The sequence below is a fragment of the Pyrgilauda ruficollis genome, unplaced genomic scaffold (assembly GCF_017590135.1).
Source record: "Pyrgilauda ruficollis isolate IOZ18807 unplaced genomic scaffold, ASM1759013v1 scaffold14, whole genome shotgun sequence".
NCBI classification, from domain to species: Eukaryota; Metazoa; Chordata; class Aves; order Passeriformes; family Passeridae; genus Pyrgilauda; species Pyrgilauda ruficollis.
The window spans coordinates 3,032,346-3,052,047 of NW_024512543.1; the positions used below are offsets into that span (position 1 = coordinate 3,032,346).

Sequence of the window (19,702 nt, forward strand, 5' to 3'; positions counted from 1 at the left end):
CAACCCGGGACAGGACAAGAGGACACAGCCTTTAGCTGCAGCAGGGGAGGCTCAGGCTGGATGTCAGGAGGAGATTATTCACAGAAACAGATTATTGGGCATCGCAAGGGGCTGCGCAGGGAGGTGTGCAGCCACCGTCCGCGGAGGTGTTTGAGGGAACACGGCATGTGCCGTCAGTGCCATGCTCTACTCGACAAGGCTGCTCATAGCTGACGATCACTGACGTCTTTTCCAACCTAATTCAATCTGTGGTTTCGTGCCAACCAAGAGCAGGGATCATTACCATCCTTGCTTTCTGTCTTTTCCCCTTTCCGAAGTTTCAGGAATTAAACTGCCAGCCCCCTGGAATCAGGGATCCCGCGGCTCGGGCTGCCTTCTCGGCGCTGGATTGGTGCTGCCTGCGCCGCGCGCACCGCGCTAGTCTCGCGCGCCCCCCCCCACCGGCGCCGTCGTAGCCCTGGCCCCGCCTTGGCCCCGCCCCGCTACCCCGGCCCCGCCCCCTCTGCGCCCGCGCCGCTCCCGCGCCGCCCCCCGCCCCCCCCGGCAGTGCGGTGCTGCGCCGCGAACATGGCGTCGGAGGGGATGATCCTGACGAACCACGACCACCAGATCCGCGTCGGCGTCCTCACAGGTACCGGGCCGCGCCGGGCACTGCGCTGGGGACGCGCGGGGGGCGGCCGCGGGTCGGTACGCGCCTCAGGCCGCCTCGCGGGGTGCCCCGCCGGCCGTCTGTCTCTCCCGTGGCGGCGCCGCCGCCGCTGCGCAGGGAGCGCCCCTCCGCCGTGCGTGCGGTACCCGAAGCCCGGAGCCGGGGTCGGGGCGTGGGGGCGGCGCTCCGGCCGCCGGCGGACAGCGTGAGCGGAGCCGGCCGGCGCTGGGCAGCGCTGCCGCAGGCGGGCGGGCACCGCAGCCACGGGGACTGACCCGGGGATAACCCGCGCGAAGGGGACGGAGTGCGCGGGTGGGCGAATGCCGGAGGGGATCGGGGGCCGGGACGCGGCCCGGCTTCCTCCGAGCGCGGCGGAGCCGCCAGTGCGAAGGCGCTGGGGAAGGGAGGGAGCCCGCGGCCGGCGCAGGCTGCGGGCCGGCAGGTGCCGGGCCTGCCTGCCTTCCCCGGGCGGGAGGCGGCCTCAGCTCCCGGCCGCGGGAATGCCCGAGCTCGGCACGCTCCGCACGGCAGCTCCTTTGGGATGGCTCCTTCCCCTTCCCCTCCCCCTCCCTGGCCTTTACTTTGGGGATTGGGAGGGGGTGGGTGGGGATGCTTGTGCCTATGTGCTCTCTGTTGGGTGGGGGAGGAGGGCATTTATGGTGCTGCTGCTCACAGCGCACGGATGATCCTTTAATAAACCCGTGGCACATGACCTGCGGTGGTTGCACGGAAGGGCTCCCGGAGCCGCTGCGGGTGTGACGGGCTGGGGGCTCCTTTGCCGGTGTATTGCGGGTATCCCGGTGCCCCGCGCAGGGGGACGCGCCCAGGAACCGAGCCCCGAGGGGTTCCGGTGTACACGGGCGTCAGCGCCGCTTCTGTGCGAGGAAGGGGCCAGAGATACCGGCGGAATTTTTAGGCGTCAAGCTCAGTAGGTTTCACCGGGAGCCTGGGAAGACACGGTTGTTCATGGAAAGCAGCGTTGTGAGCTCGCTTAGGAGTAGGAGGATGCTTGGAGTGAAAGAGGGGACATTGATGGGAGAGGAGGCCTGGAGTTAACCCTGAAGTTATTTATTACCGCTAGCGGTGTTTAACCCGAGCGGCGTTCCGAGCCCGCGGGAGCCCCCGGCGCTGTTCCTCTGCCGAGTGCTGATCCCGCTGCCGGGAGCAAGGGATGTCGCGAAGGCTGGAGCCCTTCCCCTCCTTCCCTTCCTGGGAAGCGCTTGGCCGCAAGGTGATTGTGACAATATATCGCTAGAACAGCACGGTAGATACAAGTGGAAATCCTTAGCGTGCTTGTAAATTCCAGTCAGTCAGATCCTTAATATGAGTAGATCGTGTTGGACCAGATGCAAAAGTCACATGGGGGGTTTGTTCCCTTTGTTCCTGAAGGATAGGACATGTGTGCCACTACCTATTACTGTAAAAGTTAAAGTGGAAAGGGAGTGCCAACAGAATGCATATTTTTCTTTGCATATTTTGTACAACTTCATGGTGTGCAAGTTGGGTTATTATTTTCTTTTGATCAGAGAGTTGTAATAATTTTCACATGTAAGTGTTCCCAGAATGCAGTACCAGGCACATATGGTGTTATAATTTAAATAACGATTTAGTCTCCCAATAGGTTCAGATAGTCTTTCAGAATACACTTATTTTGTACTGTAAATCCTGTTTGATCATTGTTAAACTCTTTTAACTTTGTATCATAATTTGTAATTTCATTGAGAATAGCTTCTGGCCTAACTTTAGTAGTTTTTTTTTTTTTTTTTTTTTTTAGAGGAAAGCCAAGAGGCATAACCAAACAGAACAGTTTTAGGTTTTTTTTCACCTAAATGTAATTGTTTTGAATTCCAGGCTAACAATTTTTGCAAATAATTATTTTCCCATTTTGAAAGGGGACACCTTGATTTCTTACAATTTTCCTAGCCCCCTTTTTATGTGTGTTTGTAAACCAGAAATGAAATGTTATTTTCTCCTTCAGCATCTCCTTTAACCTGGAAACAGAATTTTTGTACTTTGGGGATTTGGACCCTCTAGCTGTTGCTGCTGTTTCAGCTATGAAAAGACAGCAAATTAAAAAATGTACTCTTCTTAATAATTGCTGCTGTATGGAGGAATAAATGTAGGGATGAAAAGGTTAGGTATGTGAACTATTTTTTTTTTAACATTTAGAATAGCTTAGTGATCAGAAATTAGATCATTAACGTAACATGACTCCTTTAGCTTTTCTAATTAAGATCATAGGCATATGTTTGTTTTCTTAGCAGTATATACTTGTGGTCTTATCAGCACAGGCATACAGATTTATGCTCCTGTTAGACTTGGTATACTCAGTTTAGAAAATAATCAGTACTGCACCTTATGGTTATACTCAGACAGAATTTAAATTTACTTAGGAAGGAGTAATTCTGTTGAATTAATTTGGAGTAAAGTTGTCTGTTTATTTTTATATGAGGACATATAAAAATTATTTGGGCACATTGTTATTCTTATCTGTTGTAGAGACTGAGGCACATGGCTCCAGAGAATATTGAGAGTGAGTAATGTTTGTCATGAAGCTTAGTTTCATTACATTGTTTTGTTTTGAGTAAGTTATTGTATTTAGGTTTGCTTGGTAGACCTCTGTGTTTGTGTATGTATTGCTAGTTTCCATCTAGAAACAAATGTGTATTTTTTCTCTTGTGGCAAATTTGGACAGGTACAGTGGATTAGAGAAGTAGAAATCTTGGTTATTGTTTACTTAATAATGAGTAACTTAACTGTGTTCAAATACAAATTTATGCAGAATGTAGCACCTTGGGCTTTTCTTACAAAAATTATTTGTTAACTTTTCTTATTCCCAAACTGTCAAGATCTTTTAGTTAATGATAAGAACAAAGTCCATAATTAGGACATTTTCTCAGCGTGAAAGAACTGTCTTCCTGAAATCAGGAAAAATACTTTTGTGTATACAGCATCTATGGACTTGAAGATGACACTCATGCTTATTTTTGAGTCTCTGTTTAGAAAGTTGTAGAGTTATGCTTCTTTACTGAAACAGGAGGAAATATACAACTGATTACAAAACTGTGAAACTTGCGAACTACAGGGTTATGTCTTATGCACATAGGAAGCCTCACTGGTTTGTGGATAGAAACATGAATTCTAATCTTTGTGTGTTATCATTTCAATAAGTTTTCTAATTTGTGAAGAGTGAAAATGTCATATTCAGCACCAGGGTTTAATGAAGTGTTCAGATTCAAGATACTGCTTGCTTAGGTTCCAAATGTAGGTTTTCTCTCTGCTACCTTTGATATGTAGTGCAAGCATATGAGCTACTAATAGAGCTTCAGTATTATGGTGTCATGAGGTTACTTTTATGGTAAAATGCATTTTAAAAGGGCTTTGATGCTAACTGTCAGATTGGGAGATTTTTGTGATGGAATAACAGAGTTGGACTAGCAATGTCCAAAGCTTAGTCATTTAAGTGTTCTGGATATCTTCTTTTAAAAAGGAAACAGTCATAGAGAAAGAAGAAATGTGGGGTAGATAAATGAAAAAGAGGAGAGATCTCCACATTTACAGTAAAGGCTGGATTCTGTGCATGCTCTGTAAGTACTGTTGTGCATCAGTGCTTCCTTGGTAAAGTACAGGTTCAGAATTCCTCTGGTTGCCCCTTGAAAGCCTTTCATGTTTGGGATATCTCTAACAGAACAGTTGTTAATCAGTTACCAGTGGTGTCAGGTTGCTGGACCTGGTGTACTAAGTACAGAATTTTGTAATGTCGAAGTTGGCTAGAAAAGAGGAGAAATTGTGTGCTCTGGCCAGAGTTGAATCAATATTAGGTCATCCTTCACTGGTGGTGGCATTGGTAACAGTTATATAATCTGTGACCTTTCTTGTTTTGTCAGTGACTAAAGCAGACCCTTGACTGGAACCGTCCAGAGAGTTCTGAATGATGTTGCCTTCTCCACTAGCCCAATGGAAAAAAACATTCTCTGGTTTTCTCTGGTTGCTCCTATTCTGTGATTTTTTCCTCTCCATCCCCATTATCTTCTTATTTGTTTCTCTTCTTGTTTTTTCTCCAGTAAACATTTAATGTAGCTGGCCAAAACTCAAGGTTTTGTTACACATTTGTTTTTTTCAGAATATTAGTGATAAAAATTTTGGGTTGGCTTATAACTTGTCATTCAGTTTGTCTGCTTTTGAGGCAGGTCTGTCAGAAAGTCCTCACCAGATATGAACACCATTTTCTGTCTTTGCTTCTCATTTTGTATTGTTTCTTCCTTGTTTAGGAAAAGACTTTCAGACTAACTTTCTTTCAGTACAGTTTTACTGTGTTCAGTATTGCTTTCAATGTGGTACAGCCTTTCCCTTTCATAAAGGGAGTAAGAGGTTTAGGCAAATTTTTCTTCAGATACATTGTTCTTCCTTTCTTCCTCTTTCTTCTTTCAATCAAAAGATTGAAACATTTTCAATGATAGCTGTTGCCATAACCTACACAATAAAGCAGACAAATGTTTCCGAATGTGTTACTCAGACCTTGATGTCCAGGTAACTCTGCAGTGTGGAAGATGACAGCCCTGTCTTTGTGTCTGACTCCCTCGTTGGTTGAAATGACTCTGAGCATGGACATTGTGTCTGAATGTATCACTTTGAAGCAAGCTTTCTTCTGAGATGGTTAGGCCCTTATCTACATGAGAACTGCAACCAAAGCAGTTGCCTGGGCAGATCTGAAGTTCAGTGATATGAATGTTTTGTAAAAATTATCTTTGAGAAATGTGGCAAACAAAACACTTAGGCTGTCACTATATGTTGATCAGACTGTTTTAGAAATGTATTGGCTGTCTGTTTCCCAACTAAAAAGTCATATGCCTCTTTCCTATTTGATGAGGTACCGTCTCATGACTTTCCTCTAGCTGTTCATTAATAACATGCAAGTTGCAAGATCTCTTAGCAATGGTGGTTCTGTTCATACTTTGGAATTAGTGAGGAGCTTTCTAATAGAGGTGTTTGTGGGAGGGGGAGGACTGACACTATGTTTCCTAGGAGTTCTTGTCATATTGCCCTAATTGTCTAAATTTTAGTTGCTTAGTTTTTTGTTTGTGATCTGACTTCTGTCCAGAATTACACCTTATTGGGCACTTTTCTTCAAAACATAGATTAAAGGCAGTAGCTTCTCCTGGGAGTCTTAGTTAGAGAAATGCTGTCAGCTTCCATTAAAACGTTCTGGATTCAGAGTAACATTGATTTTCACCTTTCTCAACTGTAAGACTGTCATAATGTTGAGTTTATCCATAGAAACTAGGAGATCTCTCTGTTTGCCATTTGTAGCAGCACATCTTTCTTTTTGACTTTTTATGTGGCTAGGATGATGAGCTTAGTCTCGTGAACGTGGTCAGTAAAATCGCCTCATTTCCTCTTTGTAGTCTAACTGTGCTTTACCTTTTAAACTTAGAGGAAGAAAGTCCTTGCTACAAAAAGAAAAAAACTCTGCCCACCCCCCCCCCCCCCCATTATTTAGTGCACAGTATGGGACAAAAATAGGTGGCTGAAATGTCTCTGATACAGCAGACTCTTGTACTTAAAGTTTAACTTGCTTGCTATAGTACTGTTTCTTTTGAATGGGAAGAAGTAGAAACACAAATGGAAAGCATCTAAAGAAAGAGATTAAGTCATACATGTATACCTGGGGAATAATACCTACTTGCGTAAGAAATGACCATTAATTTGGAGATTATGTGTGTTTTTTTAGATCAGGGGTAAGATGTCTTGTGTACTCAGTGTTTCTTGATTTGGAGTTTACTTATCCAAATACAGTTGAAAGACTTCCATCTTCACCCACGCTCCATGTCTGTGGTTCATATTTAGCAGCACAGAGCATACCCATTACAGCATGTTTTCATTTGCTTTTCTACGTTTATATTTGTCTTCTTTTCCAGTACTGCAGGAAAAATTTCCATGTTATTTACCTTAAAAATTAGTGATTGTGAATTTCATGAGGACCATCTTACTTCTGGGATAACCTTTAGTTGGTCTGCTGGCTTTGTTAATTGGACAGTAACACAATGTGTGATCATCAGGCCATGTTTTGGAGAGTCTAGCCTACAAAATTCTGATATGCAGACACAGAATTCCACCTTTAATGTTGATTTAGCCATAGCTGTCTGGATTTTTTTGTAGGTAAGCAAGTATAGATTCTGTTGTCTGCGATTTGTGAGATTGTAATGCAACAAGAGGACATGATAACTAAAAATAAGAACAAATTTTAGTTCTTGTTAGATATTTATAATGTCTTGAAGTGTGGATTAAAGAAAAGAAATAATTTACATTCTGTTCATATATGTGGATGCGCTATGCAACTCTCCACTTCTTACATAGAAGTGGTCGTATATTTGTAGTGTTGTGTGTGGCAGGATTCTTCTTGAAAGTTTAACAGAATGCCTGAAAAAGGTGTCCTTGGAGAACAGAAGGGTAATAACCATAAGGGAAAAGAGCAGGTAGCAGCCTTTTTCCTGTGGGATGTTTTTAATTAATACAAAAAGAGGATAGACTTTTGGCTGGTTTATTTTATTTTATCACAAAACAATTGAAAAAAAATATGTTAAATTTTAAAAAGAACAGTAATTGCATTAAAAGTGCTTGGGAAAAATAGACTTAATTAGGCAGTTATCTTAGAAAATTTCATTTTGCAAGTAAGAGACTTGTATGTGATGTTTTGTTACTTGTTTTGTTTTCAAACTAATTTACTGAGGCTTATTTTATGCCTAACTTGTCAAGTGGAAAGAAATTAGCATAAACCCTTAAGAATAATCTTCTGTGTACATTTTGCAAAATCCTGCAAAACAGGGCTCTATCCTGCTGTTACAATGTGGGTGAATGATGTAAGGAATAAAATGCATTGTCTTTTCCTTATACTATGAGATAAGCAACAAGACTTCCACTGTCTGACTTCAATGGTTAGGGAATAGCTTTGTATAACAAAACCTATTTTTGAGCAGTAAAATGTTTTTTGATATATACCATGACCTTCAAGAACTGACTCAACATTAATTTAGCTTTATATATGTTACGTAGAACAGTAATTTTAATAATTACAGACGTATTATGACATTTCATTATGTATTCAGCATACAGATTGTATAAGCAGACCTATAAAATAAATGTATTAAGAATTGCTTATGTACTTACAATCACAACTATAGAAATACATATTTTTACTTTTTCCTTTTCTAATTCAATTATATCACTTACTGTGTAGTAAAGTGAAGAACGTGAAGAAGAGAATACACTTGGGCTTTGAACTATAACATTTTTGTGTGCTTTTAGTACTTACTATGTGGTCATGAAATTGATAGTTTTCTTCATTGTCCTGTATATTGTAGGGAATTTATGTGGAGTATTTTTCCCTTTAAAAAAATCTTTAATGCATGAATTTTGTTGGTTTTTCTGGCTATTGTATGTGACTTTTGACATCTAAAATGGAAATTAAAGTATATGTTAAATTATATTGTGTGGTTTTGTTTGGGTTTGTGGTGGTTTTTTTTTTTTTCTTTTTTTTTTTTTTTTTTTTTTTTTTTTTTTTGCCAGGTGTTACAGCTCAGATTTTTTGGGAGATGGGATTATTGGTGCTTTTCTTTTTTTGTTTAGATGTATGGTGGAGGGGATTTAAATGCGTACTGAAATCTAGGAAGTAAGTTGTTTATTCAGCATCATTTTGTGGGAAGTTGTATGGATGAAAAATAATACACATTCTTTGGGAATTGAAATTAATTGCAGTAAAGTGTCTTGCAGATCTGACTCAGAATGGAAAGGCTTCTAGAACCTCTACAAATTATGCTTGTCCTTAAAAAAAAAAAAAAAAAAGTAAATTCCCTTTATTCTTATCAAGCTGCTTTTGGTGCTGTGAGATGGGCCGCGTAGGAAGGAATTGATAACAGGACCCGAGGTGAAGTCTGTAAAGTCTTAATCCAGTAATTCTTGAAGAAACATTGAAGATGGTACTAGTTAGGAATTCTGAAAACCAACACACTTCTACACTGCTATTTCTTACCCCTTAAAACAATTCTCATGGGTTCAGGAAGACAAATCAGACTGCCAAGGAGATGTTGTTTGGCAGATCTGTATCCTTCTACTAGGTAATTGCAAATCCTGTCCTGGGGAATGTGAGTGGCAGTAAGTTTGTGGAAGAAGATTTCCAGGTATTCAAAGAGATATGGCATAGCTTCCTACTGACATGACTCTTACATATGATGTAGAGTAGTGACATAGCAGTGTAGATGGTGAGAAACCAAAAGCTTACTATGGATTCCCTGTCAGAAACTTCACCTCAGAAAAAACTGGGAGAAAGCAGCAAGATGCCTAAAGTAAGTACATAACTGGTGAGAAAAATGCTAGTTTTTTTAGTCTAATTTCTCGTGTTAGTTGTGTGAATACTCAAGGCGAGACATTAAATAAGCCTACAGCAAATCAAGCCTCCTTAAAATCAACTGCCTGGAAGAAATAAGCTGTAAATTAAGCATAGTGAGGAAAAAAGTTGTGAAACACCTTTAAAAGAGAGTGCAGGGACAAAGTGTTTCTGTGGATAATACACACAAATCTCCAGGGATGCTGAGATAAAGTTGCAACAGGTGTTCCTATGTGAGTAACTCCTGCTGATTAAAACTTCACCATTGCTGGTACACTGATTTAATACTTGAAAAAAAAAAGAAAAAGAAGAGTAGTATCATATTTGTAAAACTAATTGTATGTAAAAAGGGGTGTTGGGAGAATGTTTTTGTAGTCTTCAGGTTTTTCTCCTGTTTTTGTGATGTCCTGAAAGAATGCCTTCGTAGATGGTTGCTCTAATGGTGTTCCTTTCCCTTGAAAGATGTTGTAAATCAGTGTAAATCCATAGCTACTAGAATTTAGCTGAATCTAAATCTAAGTACTTCTAGTTTTTGTACAATGTACTTGATGGTGGGCTTTTTTAATGAGTGCTATAATCAAGCAGACTGAAAAATTTGCAGGGGGAATTTCTTTCCCTCCTAGCCTTCTATTGCAAGAGATTCCAAACCCTTCTGGTCATGTGGACATATATCATGGCATTAAGTTAACAAAATAAAGAAAAGAAGAAACCAGTAAAAGATACGTAGAATAAACCAGGAGACTGAGGATGGTTTTGAGAGTTTTGAGAGAAATCTCTTCACTTTTTCAAGTAAATATGACTACAGCGTAGTGCTGTATGACATAATTATTTGGAAAGAAGGCCAGGCACAGAGCTTTAAAAATTTGGGAATGGTGATGTTAGTAAGATGTATGTGGTTCAAGTTGGGTGTATTTGTTCCAGAATCTGATGTTTCAGAACCTAATGTTATCCTGATATCTATCTTTTAGGAATGTGCTGTTCCACAGTAGGAAGGTAAGCTGTCAAGCCTTAAGGTCTGATCTTGCAGTTAAATTCCGGCATGGTAAGAATTAAAGCTGTTACCAATGTGTCCAGTGTGCAGGACCTTCTAATCTGAGTGAGACTCAGGCTTTTTTCCTAGCATCAGAAACCAAAATGGAAACGCTAAAGTTCATGTTAAAAGCAACTGATGAAAAAAGCAACTGATGAAGAATTTCCTGTGATTGTTAAGCTTCAAGAAAGCTCACCTGCCTGTTCCTATTTCTTTATTCCAAAGGGTATAGTTCTAGTTTATGCACAATGGTTTCAGTACATGACTTTTCTCTTTGGCTTGGCAGTTGATCAAAGAGAATTAGAGAAAATACTAGTTGTCATTTCACCATTGTTATGTCAGAAAAGGGTTCAAGTAGACTTTCTGTGAGTGCTTTGATGAACAGAACGTCTTTCTGGAAAAGCCATCTGAGGCAAATTTCTGTATAGCATTAAACTGGGACATCATGGATTATCTTTAATATTAGAAAAATCTTTTAATTCCTTGATAGCATGTCTTGTATTCCATTATTGTTATGTGTAAGTTTCTGTGAGGACTCATCAAATCATAAGGGAGATTTTAGATGTGAAATAGTAATAATTTTCAGTATTTCTTACCAGAATAGTAGCAGCTTTTGTATACCCCAGAATAATTTTAGTACGTCTTCACATTCAGATTAGTCCTAGGAACCTTTTTCTGCACTGAACAAACACCCGCTAAAAATGTTCTACCTTTGCTTCAGCCTCCAGAAAGTAAATTCAGCTGTGCATATGAAAAGTATGCTGAGGAAAACTACTTTAAAATGAATGGTTGAGATCTTATTAGCATCTAGAAAGCAGCTAATGATTAGGGCACATTCAGGAGCTTTTTCAGTGTTTTAGATGTTGGGAAAACATCAGCCTGGAGCCATTTGAGGTGATAGTAAAATACATATTCTAATTCCTTCTAAGTATAAATTTAAACCCCCTAGATACTGACATTCCAACTAGCAGCCATTGCAGAAAAAAACCCCTCAGATGTAGAAATTCCCTATGTTTGGATAATTAGGTACTCTCTCAGTTCTTCAATGATAAGTACACAATTAAAAAAAATATTTTGTGCTGTACCTATGTAAGCTTTTGACTGTAATTCAGTAGGTTAATTTACCTTTTGTGTTTTCATTCAATGTAAGTAAAGTCTTTGATATCAAGTGCTGCTGCTTTAGAGAAACTTAGAGATCTTAGTACTGGGGGCTTCACCGCAGACTGTTGGGTGTGTTTTGCCTCACACTAGCTCAAAACCCATGGAGTGACCTCAGTAATTGTTGGAGTGCAATAGGTGCACTTGTGGAGTGCATCTCATTTAGTTTTGTCCAAAGTGAATTCCACATTCATACTTTGAGTCTTCTTTGCAGTGTGAACCAATGTGTGGTGACTGGGGACTCTTGGGAGGCAGGTTAAAAGCCACATTTTTGGACCAAGCACAAAAAAACTAATACAGACACACTGTTGTTTTTTGCCTCCACAGGGTTGTGTGTGTGTGCCTCTTAAAATTCTTGTGCATACCAGAGGGGTCTTCCAGTGGGTAGCAATACAGAGACCTTCCTAGAAATGGAAGATGACCAGGAAGATACTGGCTCTTGAACTGCTCTTGTGCATTTTGTGAAGGTGTTGTGGGTGAGGGCATAACCTTTGAATATTTGGATGCTCTAGAGAAAGTGAGATGTCTTTTGTTAACTAGCCTTGAAATGACTCTTAACTTAAAATAGCTCAAAGTAAATTTTAGTAGTATGTAGAAGTATTTCAAATGTCCAAAATTAGCCATAGAATTACAAATTTTTGTAAAAGCTATAGCTGAGGAAATGACAGAAAAAGCATGTTTAAATTAATCCTTAATTTGAACAGGCCCTCCTTGTACCTTGTATCTGACTTGTCTGTTAGGAAAATACATGGAGCACCTTTTCAGGGATTTTATTTTCCTGCATTCACTACATCTCAAGGTGAGTTACTGAGAGAATTTTCTTCTGGTGTACCATGCAGTCTGCTATAAGCAGCCACTGCTTTAGAGCCCAACAGGACTCTGTCCAGGTTTAATCTTGGGTATGATTCTATCATCACTCCTCTTGTTGACTGCCATGCCATGCTCTGCTGGCATAACCTGTTGTGTGGCTGTGCAGACGGGGAACTGAAACAGCTGAAAATTACCGTGCCAAAAAAGAAAAGGATCCTCTTGAGCTGAATCAGTTGTGTGATCTGGTTCAGCACTGTGTGATCTGGTTCTGCAGACTTTTGCTCCTGTAGGTGAATGGTGAACAAGGCTGGCAATTTTTTACCTATGTTGTAATTTTTTTCAGTTCTGTTCTGTCTTACTTCTATCCTGCCATTTCTTTGCTCTGTGCAAAACAAACTTAACTGACTGACCTAGTGGAAAAACTGCTCTGCTTTTGAGAAATTAGTTTTCTGCTGCCAGAACAAACTGAATCAGCTCGGCAAGGGACCTCAGGAGTGGCAGTTTGAGGGAGGAGCTGGATTGTACAGGTAGAATAGGAAAAAGTGGGAGATAGGACTTCTGTTTTCTCAGCACAGCTCAAATAGATGTAATCATGTGCTAATTTTGTGTAGCTCACTTGCATGAATTGTGAAGGTGGTCTTGACACTCCTTTACTTGGCTGTGTTGCCTCCTTGCATGCAACTATTGCTTTGTCAGGCCAGGTGTCCTCTTGGTGGTATTTACCAGCTTGTGCTCATGGACAAGCAAAGATACTGCCTCTGCTCAATAATAAGCAGTAAAAAGAAAACATAGTGGAGGAAGGGAAGGATTTGATTATTACAGGGAATTTTTTTGAGGAGAGGGTAAGTCAAGATATATTTTTCCATTTTGTATGTAAAGATATTTGATTCATGTAGTAGTAGGTGAATATGAAGGCTGTGCTAGGCATTTATGCTTAGCAAAGAGCTGAACATCTGAGAACTTGCATGGTAGGTAACTAGAAAAGCTGAACATTAGATTTCTGCAGTGTTAAATTTGGCAAAAGGTGAACACTTATGTTACACATTTTCAGGCACAGAAGGTCACTTTATGAATGTATTAATTTTTAATAGTCAAAATGTCTAACATTAGTTTTTCTAACTTATTATCTTGACTATAGTATGCCTGACACAACTAATTTGAAGACTATATACATATAATTAATATACATACCCACATAAACATTTATTATAGTGTATATGATTCATTTTTTAAAAAATAAAAGTGACACACTTTTGCCAGTTCTGATTTTTCACTTTTGCTTGAGGAATTTTTTTGGCACCATTCAATCTGTCATCTTACTTGCACTCAGCATAGTTTTTCTAAGCCTATCTCTAGCTCAGTCTAGCTATTATGCTAAACTTGAGGCTTCTGGCCTGACATGTACTAAATGGCAGATGATGTGCTACTGACTTGCTTTTCTTCTGTTGTTCATCTGTCTGTATACCAACTACTTAAAACATCTGCATGCAAAATCATCGTGTAATTTCGTTTCTGCCCTGCATACCTTCTTGCTGATGTGAACAGAGTCATTACCTTTTTCTTGAGTGGGCTGATATCCGTGTGATTGATGGAGGTAACTGGAACAGCCAGTCAAAGGCATCAGCTATTTGGGTAAGTCAGGCTTTGAGATTCTTGATATTTCCTTAAAATGGGGGTGAAGATGAGGATAGATAGTTTAGTTGTATAATTGTGGTCAGTGGACCATGCGCACTTATTTAAGTCTCTAACTGCAACTCAGAATCCTGCTGGTCCATGCATTTGTCTAATATTGTGTGTTTTCATGGCCTCCATGGCTACTAATTATGTACAGACCACGGTTTTGGTATCAAACACTGTGGTTTGATAAAGGTAGCTAGCTAAACTGAGTTTTGTAAATTACAAATGTAAGGAATGTCTTGAGTATTAAGGCACATCTGTAGTGGAAGTGTGATTTTCAAAATAGCAGAAAATACTGAAGTGCTGTAGTCACTGTAAAAGCAATCACAACATAAAAGTACACTTTGGCTAGGAAAAAAAAGTTAAGGATTAATAATAAAAATCAAATTTTACAGAAAGTGTGAGAAAAAGAAACTATAGAAGGAATTGATAACCACATTATGTAAAATCAAAACAGTATTATAAAGGACAGCTTCTAGCAAATAATATAGAAACCAGGGTTATACAAATGAGATGTGAAGGCTGTTAATGGACAGCAGACAAGCTCAACAGGGAGAAGATTTGTGTGCTTAAGGATTATGCATCTGTAGGTATGTGCAACTGTTCACTAGAAAATCTTAACAAGAGCAAAATTAGCAAATTGGTTTTATGAAACGAATAGAGTAATAAGCTAAATATACTAGATGTTCATAATCCCAATAGCCTTTCCTTAAAAATCCCTCACTGAGCCTTATTCAAAGCTGAAAAGTATTGCATCTTTTAGCAATTCTTTATTAATTAGTTTTTTACTCCATTGTATTAATAGTGAAATTAATCCCACCTAGAGCTCTTGTCTGTCCATGAGCTCTCATTTATCCCAGCAAAATTATTCCTATGTATGGTGAGCAAAATATGAACTGATCCACATGATAGTATTTTGCCAAGCCAGCTTTCAGTGAATTTCTTTCAGTTTACTATGAGTAAATGCTTGTGCCCACACAGTAGAGAAGGGAACAACTTGCTGCCAGTGTAAAGAAAGTGGAAATTTTTTCTTTTGCTAATAATGCATGAAAAAACTGATCTTTTGCCAAGACATTAGTGGCCCGTATTTGGGGAGTATACTGTTGCCAGGCCTTCAAAACTTGTATTTTTACTGTAGTGCACTTTTATCAAAATCAGAAGTTACATTCTTTGAAAAGATTGCATGGATACGATTACACTTTGTAGCCTTGTGCATCACCCATTGAGTGCTGATTTCAGTTTCAGAGTCAGTGGCATGAGGCTACATATAGTGCTCCAAAAGTCAATTACTAGTCATTCACTTAATCATGATCACGGAAGCATATTCCGTTTGTGTGTCTGTTGGATATTTCTCTTTTTTTGGATACAAAATTATCAGCTTCCTTCAGGAGACCGTGAGATTTTGTTTCTTTTAATTACTTTTCTTTATTAACCTCTGTAGAATTACTGGATATTTGTTGAGGTTTCAGAATTTAGTTATAGCTCCTATTACAACTGATACCAAAAAAAAAAAGTTTTGAAAAAAGGTGAGGAGTGGGAAAGTATGCCCAAGAGTTTCAGCCATTCCTATTCCCCTGCAATCTCCTCACCATGGAGCAAGATGCTACTACTTTCTTAATGACTGCAAGAAAATAAAGCATTGAAAACCTTAGCTGTTCCTTAAAAGCAATGGAAGAGAAGGATGTGAGGCCAACAAACTCCTTTGCTGTCATTTTCTTCCATGTCTGACTTTTCATCTTTGTATTTGGTGTAGATTGTGCTGGCTAAATACTGGAAATGGCTTTTTAGTGTTTTTCTGCTATTTTTTGCATTGAAAAGACTTTTATTTCTGTTCTTATGCAAGTTTTATTCTTTTGTGAATTGACAAAAGCATACTTCCTTTGGGACTGACTGTACAATCATGCCCGTAACATGACAAGTTATACTGAAATCTTTCTCAGCAGTTTTGTTTTCATGTTTATTTTTTCTTCTTTGGATGCATGTGTCTTGATACAGAGTTTGTTGATCAAATACATCATGTATCTCATTCAGGTTATTTTTGGTGTTAGATGAAATAGTCAACCTCTTGAAGGCTGCTAGATTGAGGGTTTTCTTACAGAATTTCTACTAAATGTGAAGTGCTTCTTTTCTTGGAACTTTTTTATTTGTACCTGCTTTGAATTGACATCTCCCGGAATCTCAGGATTTCATTATCAGAGTTGCAGTTGTAATTACCTTTGTTTCCTTATTTCTTTCTTATTTTTTTTTCCCTAAATCTGACAGATGACAAGGCATTTCTTCCACTTTGCCTCACATTCCATAGGCAACTCCATGAAAGGCTTTTCCCATGGTCCATCTTTCCTGTATTAGAATAGCTATGAGAAGAACGTGTTTTCTGTCTATAATTCCTTGTAAATATTACCACTTTTGACCATGGTTGTTTCTTTCAAGGCTTTTTTTCTCTGTGTTTCTTTCATCTTGCAGCCAGTGATCTTTCTAATAGTCTGTTGTCCAAGAGGATATATCTGAAGAATGTACGGCTTTAATGCAGTACAAAGGAAGTAACTGAAAGAAATCACTAAAGGATATTGTGGTGGGTTGATCCTGTGCAGCAGCTGGGCCCCCACCCAGAGGCTTACTCACTGACCCCAAGCAGGAGGAGGGACAGAATTAGAAAAGCAAAGGTGTGGAAACTTATCAGTTGAGATAAAGGCAGTTTCATACCTGAGGAAAAGGTGTGTGCCTTACTGAGATCAAGCCAGACAATATCCACTGCTCTTCATTTACCAAGCCTGTCATGTCCTGGTAGAAAGTTTGTGTTAGGCTGGTCTCTGTGTTCTGCTGCATTTTTTTTTTCTACCTGTTAGCCACGCAGGTAGAAAAGTCTAATTTTCCTTTGTATGTGGCTGTGGGGGGATAGAATGTAAGAAAGTAAATATAGTGCAGAAGCTGAGGAGTGCAGAGTCCCTGAGGAGTTGCAGCTGTTCTAACTACCAAAGATTAGGAACAGCTGCCCTTAACAGGCCGCAGCTGTGACCAATGAGAAGAAGAGTGCTATAGGAGAGTGGGTTTGCTGCTTAAGAAGGAAGCTGGAGTTTGTTGGCTGTGTCGTGGAGAAGGAGTCAGTGGTGTGAGGAGCTGCCCATGAGAAATCACCAAGAAGGTATGGAACTTCTGCGAATGAGACAACAATTGAACTTTCGCAAATAAGATGACAACATGTGGTCTTCTACCAGACAAAAAGCACCAGTAAGAAATTTTATAGCTTGTTCTGCAAATCTATCTGCCCCCTTTGTTCAGGAAAACAGGCAATTTATAGATCTGTGCAAGGAAGTAATGCCCCACTCTATGGCTTTGCCATCTAGTACACATCCTGTAGGATGAAGAAGGACTTTTATGAACATTTTTTGTCTGTTCACATTGTTGGCTAATGGCTTTTCTGCAATTGGTGAGTAGCATTTTTACTTCTCTCATGTGTTAGCTTTTTGTAGTTGCTGAAAAAGCTCGGGTGATTCATCTCCTTTTCTTGTCCCTTCAATGGATTCAGAAATGGAAATTCAGCTTCCGTACTTTCAAGGAGTTTTCTTCATAAGGAAAAAAAAGTATACATTCTAACTAAGTGCCATTAAATCAATATAATATGTTTACAATGGACTGTTACACAACTATCTAATGTCAATTACTGTGCATTGATGATCCATCTTAAGATACAAACTGTTTAAAAAAAAAAAAATATTTGAATGTAATTGAAGAAAATCCTTTTACTGGGTGCCCAAATGAGAATATTTGAGTAAGAATGTGGTTTAAAGATATTTAGAGCTCACAGTACTTCACAGCTTGATACAGTTCTGTGATTTATTCTATATTAGATGCAATTTCAGATACTAGGTTGTGACTGATAACATTATTCACTGTGCATGAAGTTCTTTCTGCCAAAATACATTACTTGTTATTTATACATTATACAGATTTTTTTTATTTACATAAGTACTTTGCAAATGCTCAGGTAAAGAGGTAATCTTGAAATTGATATGCTACATGCTAAAAAAAGTTTCTATGTCTCTGAGCACAAGAGCCAGCGCTCAACTGATGTGCGAAGTCCTGAAATACACTTGGATTCTTGTATTAGCTTGGACTCACTCATAATTAACTTTGGCTACTCTAGCCTGACTTCTAAAATATATCGTACAAGGTAAAAACCACCCATTGGTTATTTAAGAATTTCAGGAGAGCTGGTATAATGCAATATAAGAGTTAAGACATTCCTAGAGGAGACAGTCAATCTGAGTATTAAATGAGATGTCATTTATTAAATACATATATAACAGCCTCTGTATTAAGAGCCTACATATAATTTATAAAAACAAAATTTAGCGGTTGAGAGATGCTCTTAGAACACATGTGATACTTTTATTTCAGTTTTTTTTTAATTTGAGAGTGGTTTTTAGGGTTTTTCTGTGCTTGAATATGGTTTCTTACTAAGCCTTTTCACATCAGGTAACCAGGATCAGATGTGTTGAAAGCATTACATGGACAGAGCTTTGTTCTTGGACTTATTCTTTTTAGTTCCTTATTTTTTTTAACCAAATACTTTTGTGTAGCATTTGTTAGCTGAATAGCTAAAATCCTGCTCGGTTTGTCTACTCTGTTTTAAATGAATGCCCATATGATCTCACTAGTCTGTTCAAATTAGCTAATTCAGAGAAGTATACTCTGTACATTAGAATTATATAATGTATATTTTCACTGTATACTTTGCTCTAAGAGAGTCAATAGTCTTTGGATTTTCCCTCACTGTCTGTCATATTAATATTACCAAAGTGTTACCTTTATGGATGAGGCCTAAAGTGCAGTCATTAAACTAAAGGGAAGACACGGTATTTAAAAAGAGTATTTTAAAAGTAATAATTATGTATTGCTTTGGTAATTAAGGTTTGCAAACCTCTTAATTTACAGAGGCACTACTAGTCTATTGGAAATTACATACATAGAATAATACATTTTGCCTTCCTCTCACATCTGAGTGTTTATTTCTGGCTGCATCCGTTCTTGCTCCAGGGATAAGAATTTGAGATGGGAAGTTGAAGAAGCTCCAGTAGTTTTAACTTAATGTGGTACTTGAAAGTACGTAACAGTTTCTTAAGAAATGAATAAACATTTCACAATTCATTTATCATATTGATCAACCTTATGTGAACATTGCCTTTTCTTGGGTGTCTTAAGGGTGGGGTGAAGATTTCTGAATGAAGACAAACAAAAAAATAGTACATGATCCAAAAGATGCAAGTTGCAAAAAAAAAAAAAGGGAAGAAAAGCTGCAGCTGACACAAGAAGGTGGTTAGCGTTAACATATAGTGTGATAATGGATGTCAGGGGCAGAGGAGGGTGTTAAGTCATTGTTTTAGACTTGTGAGGTGGATTTACTAGAGTTTGTGTGTTCTCTAAGCAGAGAATATTGTGTTGATCCAGTAATTTGGGATATTTTGGTTGCTCCAGGCAATGCAGTATTAAAAGTAGAAGCAACTTTAAATATTCTGTAAAATGGAATGCGTTGCCTTTATTCTCTCTGTGGAGCAGTGCTATTAGGAGCTATATCCCTAGTTACACACTTGTGAAATTAAAAAAAGCTTCATGGCTGGAAGGATTCCCAAATTCTATAAAATCTTGTATTTCTGAAAAGAGAGATAAATAGTCAATCAAAACTAGGTATCTGTAACACTTTGTAGGCTGGATCCAAAGAGAGACATCAATGTGGTGATGCTTCAGTATATGAAACTTTAGTAGTTTGGACCATGAAGTGGGAGGGAAGAGAACAAGGCTCAGATATTTGCATTTTGAACTATCATAGAGTTTTCTTCTCCTGTTAAAGGGCAAGAAACAAAACAGAAATAGTCCATGGTGCATGGACTAGAATCTAGGTCTTCTCTCCCGGTTGAGCACCCTGGTTATTAGGCTACAGTGTGATCCTTGCTAATTGTCAAGATGCCATAGCATTTTAATTCTTAGCTGGGTAGCT

At 39.2% G+C, this 19,702-nt stretch overlaps 1 protein-coding gene across 4 annotated transcripts in view; it reads left to right on the forward strand.

Annotated features, from left to right (window-relative positions):
* The first annotated feature begins 501 nt into the window (after positions 1 to 501).
* Positions 502 to 19,702, forward strand: part of GPHN (gephyrin) — a 271,354-nt gene continuing 252,153 nt past the window's right edge. For all 4 annotated transcript variants that reach the window (XM_041459853.1, XM_041459854.1, XM_041459855.1 and 1 more), the window contains exon 1: positions 502 to 631. In XM_041459853.1, coding sequence (XP_041315787.1) covers positions 568 to 631 — 64 coding nt within the window. In that variant the 5' untranslated portion in view covers positions 502 to 567. The remainder of the gene's footprint in view (positions 632 to 19,702) is intronic.